Genomic DNA, 12,260 nt, shown 5'->3' on the forward strand with positions numbered 1-12,260 from the left:
ATATCGGCAAACCACAAAGGAAACAAACCGGTTGTCTGTTTTGCTGCTGCCCTTTACTTTCAGTTCTGGTATCAATAGCTCTCGCAGTACATTTTAGAAGAGGCGAAACGACTCTCCATATACATAACATTGTAAATGAGGACGGGATAAATAATCGGTATGGATAGATTTTAAGTCAGTATAGCTCTTCTGTTTTGGTGGGGAATAAACAAACAAACTCAGCAGCTGTGGTTAAAATGTGTTATTGCATGTTATTGGTGGCTTGATTCTTTGTTTGGTCTCTATTGATTCTTATACGGCTGCTTGTACTCTTCTACTCTCTCTACCACAGACCTGAAGCATACCAAGACCACAACAGACCAGACCAGGTCGAGCCCAAATATTGACACCTTCCCTTTCCCCTCCCCTCAGCCTTGAAGGCTGCATCCACCTGATCGTCTCCTTTTAGCAGTAATTTATTGCTGCTGATTGGACAACCTCAGGCCTCCGGAACAAGACAGGAGGCTCAGAGGTTCCCCTAGCCGAATCTCTAAAGTGTGCTGTGCAATGCCTTTGGTAAGAGTGACGGCAGAGGGGAGACAGGTTTCCTCCTGCACAAAACAAAGTGATATGAGAGAAAAGATGAATGCAATACTGAACTTGAGTGAGACAGAACAGTTAGGAAGGAAGCACTTGATTTATCAGATTTTTATTTTGATGATAATACCGTCTACTACCGTTTGTTGACTTTTAATTTATGTTGTGTTGCAGCCCAGCGTCAGTGAGATGGAGCCTCCCTTTGCTGACGCTTTTCAGAACTACTCCTTTGCTGACCAAGCCCTCACCAGCACCGAGTTGCTCGCCAGCAGCTCCGACCCAGATTTCATGTACGAACTGGTGAGTGGTCACACACACACACACACACACACACACACACACACACACACACACACACACACACACACACACACACACACACACACAAACAAATTCTTAAGCTAATATAACAGTGTAGGCATAGTTGATAGCTCTAGTATAATTATAAGTAGAAGTTTCGTGGTATAATTTTTAGTATCGCCCACACCTGTATAATAAGATACATTCAAGTACCATAACTTCAGAGATGGTTTATTGCAAAGAACGTTGGTGATAGATGTGTGACAATAAACACAATGTCTGTCTTATAGTAATAAGACATCATTTAAGAATACAACATTTACAATAAAATATGATAAACAAACACATTAAGACTTGAGTATGTTTAAACAAGTCTGTTATTAAGTGTCAAGTGTATAATTAAGTAAAAAGATGAGTTGATGTATTTTATTGTCCTGTGGATTGTCAGTGGGGGTCCCGGATTTTGTTGATGAGCCCAACTGGGAAGAAACTGTTTTTGTAGCGTGAGGTCTTGGTCCTGATGGACCGCAGCCTCTTGCCAGAGGGAAGGGACTTAAACTGTTTGTGTCCAGGGTGAAGGCGGTCGGCTACAATCTGTATCTCAGGGTCCTTGAGGCATACAAGTCAAGGAGGGATTGCAGTCAATCACCTTCTTAGCAGAGCAAACGATACTTCGAACGTCTACCTATCTCTGTAGTTTGGAGTTTATTTTTACTTCTACATTCCTGTTGGTACAGATGGTCAAATCTCAGCCTTATTTTGAATGTTAACTACATGAAAAGCTCTGCACTGGCAAATTAGCGATTCTCTCGGAGTTAGCAAGTCTACCCAACAAATATGGACATATTTTGAGTAACAGCGGGTCAGTTTTAAATATAGCAAGGTGGAATAGTAAGGCGGGAAAAATCCACAGTAAGATGAAGAGCTGCAGATTCTTAATGTCATGTGCAAGTTTCAGCACACCTCCAACATGTCATGAAGGTAACGGTTATTTTCTACCTTGCCATGTATTATAGTGGAAAAACACTTGCACCGTGTCAGCACGGCTTGAGTGGTCACAGTTGTTCACAGCTTGGCATGAGTATCCCTACCCGTATCAAAAAACAATATTAGGTTACATGTTGCACAGCACACAAGCTACCAACAAACAGCAAAGAGGATTTTTATTCTCAGCACAGTTAGTGGCACAGTGATGTTTTGTTTTTGTTAATTCCCTTTTATATGGAAGTAGAGTTTCAGACATTTTAAAAGAAGAAAGCCAGAATTCCGATTCCACTCTTATCTATATTTCCAATCATTTATTTGACAAAAGTATGTCACTGATTCCTTCACCTTTTACAGTGTTTTTTTAGTCATAGTTATAATAGAAGGGAAAATTGTGTAAATTCAAATTCCACTGGAAAAACTGTCCGCTCGGCGGCCAGAGTAGCATTTAAAACAGAGGCCTGGGGCTGATTGTTCAGCAGCATGATGGGTAATGTGAGACCGCTTCAGGTTTCTACCTCAATGTACTGTCCACTGTAGACTAAACAATAGTGATTAACTGCAATGCTCTCAATGTATTGCACCACAGTAGCACATTAATGTGGTGAATGTAGGATGATCTGTCTTCTTCAACCCTCCAGCTAGTTTTCAATGTGGACAAATATGGTTTCTGCAAACTCTTTCAGTATGTAAAATATGTTGTGACGGTCTAATTAGAGTTGTCGTCACACTTCCATAGACATTCACCTACTAGGCCAGTGAAATTATCTCTGCCAAACTGTCCTCACGATGATGTTGTGACCGTAATATAAAAAAAACGGAATGATCAAATTAAAACTTTGGCATAGTTTTAACATACTGTGATGACAGTATAATTTCTGGAAAATATAACTTCAACACATTGGTGCATAATTATCATAAAATTGTAATCTGATAAACTCTGATGGCATAATGCCACTCTAAAAAAAATTAATCCATGCACAATTCTTTGCAAATATGTGTATGCCTCCATGCTCCAGTAAGATCTGTGGCCGACTGCATTATGTTTTTAATGTTGTTCGTCCATCAGTCTGTCTGGTCCAATTTTGTGAACAAGATATTGCAAAAATATCTAGAGGGAATTTGTTCAAATTTGGCATACAGGTTTTGTATTAATTTCTTCATCCAATTTATTTAATAGGCAATTGCCGTCGTCTTTTTATTGGCAAGTCAATTGCACACTAATTTTGTATTGGTGTATATACCGCAATACCAGTTTATAGCCCCTCAGTCAACACAGTGGTTTCAGGTTGCGGTAATCAGTTCTTGGCTTGTGATCTTAAATTTCTTTGTGCAACACAACTCATTTGAATACAATGGAACTGTAACAACGAAAAGTAAACATTGTAGCATACAGTATATATGGTAGGTAATTATTGCGCTACCTACTGGCATGCAAGAGTATTCAGTGTTTCAAGTAAACCAGATTGCTCCATCAGACAAAAAAAGAAGTATCACTTTGTTAGAAAAATGAAAATAAAGTTATGCAAAAAATAACTAATATTTACTTACTACTAACTAGCTTATTGTGGAAAATAATAAGCTATTTTTTTTGCAAAACAGTGAGTGCAGATGTGTGAGCATCAGGTTGGATCAGTATTAGTGGCTGCAGTGAGCTGCTTTCCTCTACACATCTTTTTAAAACGGGGTTGTAGATTTGATACGGCTCTCAATTCATGCTCAATGTTGAGGGACACAATAGCAGAAAGCCGACCTCACGGAGATCTCATAAAGATCGTCTTTTGGCGAAATGACAAGAATCGTCAAGTCGCGCATGCGCAAGCGTAACCTATTAACAGAGGACGTGAACATTTAAAATCAGCATTTCCTCTTGTGCCCCACCTGTAATAAATACCGCCCCAGTTTGAGAAATACTGACTTAAAGAAAACATGGTGTTCATATATTTTAATGACAACCACAAAGTGTGCAGGTGTTTTTCGGGCTTTTGGAAGAATATTTCCAGAGCCTCTCGATATGCGAAATCTCATTGTGAAAAGCACGTGACATATTTTTCGCCGCTCTCTGTCCCCTGTGTGCTCACCTGTGTGCAGCGCATTGGGGTGGAACTCCTCCGCGCGCGACACAGAGAGCAGAGAAGAGTTGTAGACGCGACCCAGAAATGACATGCTGTCTTGTAGATAAGATCAATAACATTCGGCCGTTTAGTTTGTTTGATAACAGAACAAAGTGTAGACCTGTTCTATATTACTCTGCCAGCCACTATATTGCAGGCTCAGGTGCTCAACAATTTGCGGCAACTAAATAATATTTTTTTGGACCAATTAAGTGAAATTGTACATTTTCCCACAGCACACCTGACAATCTCTCAGTGGTTGACAATCACTGTTCTAACGCACCACCTACTTGACTCACCTCCATGTTTTCCTCCTCTCTGCAGGACAGAGACATAACCTACCGGCAGAGTCCCTGTCGGGACAGCATGGTGGGGGTCGCAGACGGAGGCAAGGACGTGGAGAGCTGTGTGGATCAGATCATGGGTCTGGGCGAGTGTGAGACAGTCTGCAGCGGCTCAGCATTCGAACAGTGGGACTCCTGCTGGGAAGATGTCACCAGGTACTCGATCATTTATTTATGTGCTGTGGCTTATTTTAGATTGGGTTAAAAACAACGGCAAGTAAATACAACATACTGATGAATCTAATGGAACTCAAAAGGCATACTGGCAACCTTCTGAAGGTAAAGGTGGCTGACATTGCCAGTAATTGTGCTTAACATTACGTACCTATTGTGCAAGAACTAGCATGGTATTGAATAGTAATGGCACAGGAGGTTGCATTTAGTGTCCACAAGATGTGTCTGTTTTTTATTAAAAAAGAATCGCCTGCTCACATTAGCTGCTTAAAATTGACTGGTTGTAACCAGTCAGTTGTGGAGCTACTGAAAGTGACCTCTGTTTTTGTTCGGATAGTTTCAACAAATCCCATGAAAAGACCAAAACCAACAAGCAATTAATCCTATTAAGAAGTGTTGTCTTGTAAGCCTTATATACGTATTCCACTGTGCCATAGAGCTTCATTATTATTATCTCAAATCTATTGATATACATCCGTGACTGCTGCAGTGGATGTCATTGTTCATTATGATGCACATGATGGCTGTAGATTATTTTGAGCCACACCATCGTGCTGCTGTAAATACTAACTATAGCACCAATGTGTGTTAATGTACAGCTGAAAATACACCAACGCACTGTTTTCTCCTGCTCAAGTAACATTTGATAAAACTCTAGCTGCAGTATGTTGAAGAACTGTTCCTGCTCTGTCTGAGCCACAGAAACAATCTATACACCACTACTGAGTCCTTTTCCCCCCTAGTGGTCCCCTGTAGCATGAGGCTCAGGATGTCTCATTTGTATTATTAAAAAGCCAATGAGAGGTCAGTCTGTGAATGTTATGCGTTAAGACAGATGCCTAAACTGGCCGACGCAGTGTCCTGAGATCTCAGGTGCTGCTCTGTTTGTCCTGCATCTCTCCTGATGCATTACTGCTGAAATAGTTTATGTACTTGCTCCTCTGGAGAGTGTCGGCTGAGGGCAGACAACATTTTCTCAAGACTAAAAGCGATTAATACGGAGGTGGAATAGTGCTGGCTGCTGCAGGGTTGATTGAGGTCATGTTTAAGTGGAACAGAAAAGTGTTGTATCTTTTTGGCTAATGAGTGAGTCATTCTTTTGCAACCTTGACTGTCCAGATTCGGCCCACGCTGCCGTTTGGTCTCTCTGTGAGCTATGAGGCACTGTGGTTTTACCAAACAGTAGTTTTCTTAATCTGGATCCATTTGTTTGTTGTGGTACTGGTAGGAACAAGTCTGACTACCTTCTGGTTTCCCACTACACTGCACACAACCATATATTAAAGGCAAAGCAAAAATTGCAGGTGAAATAACAATTGCTAATTTTTATGATGTGGAATGAATTGAGGCACAGATGTATCATTCAGGCTTTTCTACTTCAAAATGTGCACTTATTCCAAATATACTTTATCCATGAATCAATTACTTTTTTTTGGTGATGTGCAGGTCTTATTTCCTACGTATGTAAATGAAACGCAGCTAATAGTGACATTTTAAAGGTTATATACAATAAAAGGTTGTGTCTCTGTGCTTGGCAGATACACACGGCTGGCCAGCTGTGACATCTGGGGCACCAAAGAGGAAGACTTCCTTGGATTAGATGACTTCTCTAGTCCCTACCAGGACAAGGAAGAGATTGGTAGAACCCCGACACTGGCTCAGCTCAACAGCGAGGATTCGCAGCCCGTGTGTGAGACGCTCTACCCACCTGCTGACATGATGCTGTCTGTCCCTCAGCCTCAGCTGTCCCAGCTTCCCTGTTACAGTAGGAGACCCATGGTCCCTGGCCAGGGATTGGGCCCCGGATCTGCACGGCCCTCAAGCTCCACATTCTCTTGCCACACTTCCCGCAGCTTTCTCCCAGACGTTCCTGAAAGCACCAAAAAAGCCACCAGACCTGTCCCCTCCACTACTGAGATTATGGCCAAGAAGCAGAACCTCCTCAGTCTCATGCAGGACCACGGCCAAGCTGAAATCAAGCCCCAGGGGCGAGGAACCAAGATGGCAGCCCCAACTTCTAACGGCACTAACTTTGTGTGGAAGGCTAAAGTCCGTGTGAGTGCTGTGCATAAAACTCAGCCCGACACGCCCACCCAGACAGATTTAGATAAGTTAGGTCCACCTCTACCCCTCTCCCAGCCAAAAGACGAGAAGGCCTGCACTTCAGCGAGCGCCACCTTGGTGGTAATTCCTGTTGCTGCAGCCGTTGGCTCTGCCAGCCTGACGAGCTTTGAGAGGAAGGAGATGCCTCTAGCCTGGTCTGCCACCATGCCTCAGATGGTTGAGGTGAGCCAGACCATGGAGAGCAGCACCTCTGGGCTGGTCAGCAGAGACGATAGTGTGGCAGGGGCAGGTGGCGGTGACAGCGGTCTGGCTGTCGAGGGCGAGGAGAAGAGCAAGGAGGAGGAGCACAACTACTCTCTGTTCCTGACCCGCAGCAGGCTGGTCGGCAGAGCCCGCTCCCAGCTGGAAGAGGAGGAGGAGGAGGAGGAGGAAGAAGAAGAAGAAGAAGAGGAGGATGAGGAGGAAGAGGTGGCGGCGGTGGAGGAGGAGGAGGAGGAAGAGGAGGAGGAGGAAGAAGAAGAAGAGGAGGAAGATGCGGAAGAGGAGGAAGGCGATGCGATTGAGCTGGATGACGAAGACCATGATGAGGGTTTCGGCAGCGAGCGCGAGCTGTCTGATAATGAGGAGGATGAGGATGATGAGGAGGAGGAGGATGAAGACTACGAAGCTGACAAGGACGACGACATGAGTGATGCCTTCTCCGAGCCAGGTAGCAGCCTGTCATCTTCACGCTTCTGGTTGTGTGGCCAATCAATGGCTTGTCATTATTTGAGAAATGTGTTGTTTCATTTCCTACATTTTTACCTTACTGCTTTTATTTCCCCTGAATTTTCATTCTCTGTCTTTCTTTTGCTCCGATTTCCTCCCCATTCTCCTGTCTGGTTTTCTCCAGGCTGTGACATGGAGCTAATGGAGGACATAAAAGGCCTGACAGCAGGAGTCTCTAGCCGGAAGAGAGGCAAGCGTCGCTACTTCTGGGAGTACAGCGAGCAGCTCACCCCCTCCAAACAGGAGCGAATGCTGAAGCCGTCTGAGTGGGACAGACACACGCTGCCTAGCAACCTGTTCCAGAAGAACGGGCCTCTCCATGGTACCCCCCACTACACACACACACACACACACACACACACACACACACACACACACACATACACACACAATCTTTATGAGAATCTTCAAAGGAAAAACTTTTGGATTATTCTATTTTTTTATTTCACCACCTCGATCACAAATCACTGCATAAAACGTATAATACTCCTTTTAGTCGAGACTGCAGTGCAAGTACTGGGTCTCTCAGTGGGACTGTGAGGCTTTGGACTTCCACAACAGCAGCTGTGCACATCATGTTACTTACAGTGATACTATAGTTTAAGTGATCACACCCTTTTAATTGCTCTGCACAAGCCTGCAAAGCATTGTTCTTGCATTCACTCCACGTTTACATTTTTTTCATCCACCACAAGTGTCCCTAACTGTGACTGAATGACTGAATCGCAGCAAGAAAATGTCTAAATGCTCTAAGATATTTAGTGAAAAGTGAACAAATATTTATTCCATGCCTTTTGAACCATTGAAATGGATGTGAGTCCCCTCTAATGCCTCCTCTCATTCATTGTCATGAAGGAAAGTATATGCTGAAGAAGTCTCGCCGCACAGACGTGGAAGACCTGACCCCCAATCCACGCAAGCTACTGCAGATTGGCACCGAGCTCCGTAAACTGAACAAGGTGATCAGCGACTTGACGCCCGTCAGTGAGCTGCCTCTGACCGCACGGCCACGGTCACGGAAGGAGAAGAACAAGCTGGCGTCCAGGTAACACATGCACGCATGTACTGTACGTACACAGCAGAGTAGCACGGACCTTCTTTTACAATCACACTGACCTCCACAGCGTATTGGTTTAAAAAGGTTTTATTACTGAGACCATGCATGTAGTTTAGAGTTTAGTTGTACCCAAGTTGTTTATTTGGGTGCATCATGTCATCTTTCCTAGTACCTACTGTTTGCTCAAAAGAGCTCTCTCCTGTTATGTGTTAGTAAACTCCAATCATCTGTTGTTTATTGTAGAGCTTGTCGTTTGAAAAAGAAGGCCCAGTACGAAGCAAACAAGGTGAAGCTCTGGGGACTCAGCACGGAGTACGGTACGTTGCTTACAACACAGTTTTTACGCCAAGCTAATCAACCTCTGTATCCATTTTCATGCCTTGATGAAGTTATTTGTCAGATGTATTCCACTAAATCTACCTGTATCTCCTTTTAAGCTTTGTCACATTCAAAATTGACCTTCAGATCGTTGAAAATTACTATTAAAAAAAAAAGGGTACTATTACCATCTGTTCCTGAGTGTGTTAACTTTTTGTCGGTGCTCGTTTGTGTGCCTTCCTGTAGATCGGCTGCTCTTTGTGATCAATGCCATCAAGGAGGAGATAGTTGCCCGAGTGGAGGACTCTTCTCCGCGTCCGACCAACATGGCGGACACTCTGGAGCACCTCATCCAGGAGACACTCGGTGAGAATTGAAGACAGGGGCGATAGCTGACAGACATAACTGGCAGTAACTTTTGAAAGATGAATTACACAAATTAAATGTACTTGAAATTACATATAATTTAAATGACTAGTATCATTATGAAATTCAAACATGTAACAGCTTGACTTTAGGATTCAAAGATAAAAGAACCAATAATAAAATATACACACCTTAATGCAAGCCATTTTTCTGACTGTTAAAAACAGTATATACAGGGAAAAGGTTTCTAACAAGAATTTGTCAGAAAACACACATTTAAAAAAAACTGTCAATTAAATTTGATATGGAAATTTGGTTAAATTATGATATGCTGATATCATTCAGAGTTGGATTAAATATAATCTTAACAGAGCAAAATGAACTTTTATGAAAGTGGTAAAAAAGAAAAAGATGGTATGCTGCAATCTACATGATTGAAAAAGTCAAATGATGAGAAATAATATAGCTAGTAGTAAGACAGCATTTCACTGAGTCACTATTGACCTGTATCAAGACAACCAGAAATAAATTAATCCATTTTACAAGAATATCAAAAAGCCATTTCTAAATAAGAAAAATCCTCAAGAGTAAATGTTATGAATGGATATATTGTAGGGGTGGGGAATTGATACAGCATAGTATCGCGATAGTTTGCGTGGCGATATTGTATCGATACACGGAAGCCAAGTATCAAATCTTTTTTTATGTAATCAATTATGGGAGGCATCGGAGAAAGAATTGAGAAATGTGCCGTCCGCGTGTAAATCAAACGTCTGGACTTCCTGTCACTCGTAGCGGCGCTGCTGCACAGCTGCTGCACAGCTGCTGCACGGCGCACAGGACAACATCCGTGACGCGGCGCTGGTAAAAGACGTTAACTCGAGCATGAATCAAACTGGCTGCTGGTCTTCTCGTAGCGCTGGAAGCGGATGTTACGGATTAACAGGCGGCCGTGTTAACTGGTGATTTCTGGCCGAAAGTCGCCAGTTAACACGGCCGCCTGTTAATCCGTAACACCGTCATCCCGACGCAGTTCCTTGAGAAGTAAATTATGAACCCAGACACGACGGCGTTTGATGCTCCGACGTCTTTGAGATTTCCACAACAAGTATAAAGCAGAAATAGTAGTTATTTTCATGGTGGAGACAAACCTCATAAGCCCCATCTCTGGCGTGTCCAGCTCGAATGACGCGACAATGCAGACTGTAATACAAGCAGTTCAGTTTGTCAGGTGCAACATTTATGAAAGTGTTGGTCAGTTTGTCTGCTTGACAATCACATTTTGCTGCAATACAAATTATTGAAGTGAGATGAACAGACTGAAGACTTTATCTTCTTAGATACAATATGTTGACAAAGTTTTCCTTTGGGGACAATTTGCGGCGAAAAAAAAAAGGGAATAAAATCGCAATACTCAATATATCGCAGAATCGTGATAGTATCGAATCGGGGGACCTCTGGAGATTCCCTCCCCTAATTTATTGATATAACAGATAAGCTCAAGCTGAACAGGGAGGTTAATGTCAATAATCTTTTCTGTCCCTGCTGTACAAAAATCATCTGATATGTTTGTTTGAGGGAACATAAACAAGGTGTTTAAGGTGTCTTCATTTGTCTTACTGCAGTGGCATCGCCGGTTGCTGGGCAGACTTCAGATTTCGTCAACAAGATCTTGGAGAACACCGGACGCGGCGATCCCACCGGCGGACTGGTCGGCCTGCGAGTCCCGACCTCCAAAATCTAGACAAACTGTGGTCCACTGAGTGCAGTGGACTAAATATTACCACCGTGCTGTCCCATTGTAACTATGCTCCCTGCTGCATGCCCCCTCCAACCCAGAGTACATACACATTGTTAGTCACACAAACACACATACCACTCCCTGTGTGTATGTATGTGTGCTTGTTTTAGCCGGGCACCTATATGGCATACTCCTTAGCTTTCTGTCTCCGCACACTGTGTGCAGAGTCAGTGTGTCACCGTCTCCCAACCCATCGTCAGTGTCTGTTGGGAAAAGCGCCTCTAAAAGCAAGGGATGGTTAGGTGTATAGCTAATAGCACATCCTAAATCCACTGGCGACTATTAGATGTGTTTAACATAGTGTTGTATAGGGTCGATTCTGTCGGAGGTCTGCTTCCAGGGCTGACAGAGAGACCGTCTGTCCCACGGGTGTAACCACTGGAATACTTTCACATTATTTGAGGTTGTTATGATGGAGGAAGAATTGTTACACGTCAGGCGCCATCAAAGGTTGGAAAAGGTTCCAGTTATCATTTCCTAGAAGAAACTCACCATACGTGGCAACAAAAATGAACTCCAGGATGTTAAATTGATCCCCTCAAAAAAAAATACTTTTAGGAAAACCGAGCTGCGGAGAAATACAAAAAAAGAAGAAAAGAATGGTGCTCCGAGGCGTTTTGGGGTGGCAGGAAGTATTTTGTATTGAAGGCCTGAATATGTTCATGCCACCCCCTGTTTGCCAATCAGGTCTGCTGTTGTTAAAATGTACGAGTTTACTTTTAGCAAACTAAAGCTTGAAACAAAAAAGCAATAGAAGCTTAAAGTCAAAATTGGACTTAAGCGACAGACATCTGTCTGGGCTGAAATTTGCTGCAGGCAAGAGGAAGCTTAACGCCTCATTTTGACTATGTTAACTTAAACAGCAGGAGGTGGTTGACCATGTGGAGAGGAAGGGCATGTAGTTTGGTGCTTTTGACCTTGTGCTGGTTATAACTGGACCGGGTGAAACAGGCATTTTGCCAGAATAGGAGCAGACTGTGCGAAAGATGATGATGGTGGTGATGAAGATGACAAACAGTGATCCATCTCCTCTAGGAAACTGTACATAAAAGTGTCTCCCAGTGAAAAACGGCACTGGCTCCCCTTTTTGTACAGTAGAGATGACCAGCTGTGTTCATACTAGTGTTTGATCAGAGTTCTATTCATTGTGCCTTGTGTATGTATGTGTGTGTTTCTGTAAGTCTGAGTGAGTGCATGAGAGGGGCTGACCGAGAAGAGGTGGTTAGTCTGAACTCCCCGAGGTCCAGCCAAGGAGCGGACAGCTTTACACTGAGGGAGATTGTTAGTGAATTCGAGGAGGGAGACAACTGTGGGTTTTGTTGTGTATTTCAGTTGTCTAAAGATATTCTGAATGTACAAAAATAAGTGGAAGCTCTCGTTGCGTCATGCCACAG

At 43.2% G+C, this 12,260-nt stretch overlaps 1 protein-coding gene across 1 annotated transcript; it reads left to right on the plus strand.

The window, feature by feature from the left end:
* Positions 1 to 765: 765 nt before the first annotated feature.
* On the plus strand, positions 766 to 10,809 carry crebrf (creb3 regulatory factor; the record flags this gene model as incomplete). The annotated part of the gene is made up of 8 exons (XM_079237496.1): positions 766 to 876; positions 4,299 to 4,474; positions 6,031 to 7,265; positions 7,449 to 7,646; positions 8,180 to 8,369; positions 8,625 to 8,698; positions 8,946 to 9,065; positions 10,691 to 10,809. 8 exons carry the CDS (start codon positions 766 to 768, stop codon positions 10,807 to 10,809), a joined length of 2,223 nt encoding a protein of 740 aa, XP_079093622.1.
* Positions 10,810 to 12,260: the final 1,451 nt, after the last annotated feature.

This window comes from Taurulus bubalis (assembly GCF_910589615.1).
Source record: "Taurulus bubalis genome assembly, chromosome: 2".
NCBI lineage: Eukaryota > Metazoa > Chordata > Actinopteri > Perciformes > Cottidae > Taurulus > Taurulus bubalis.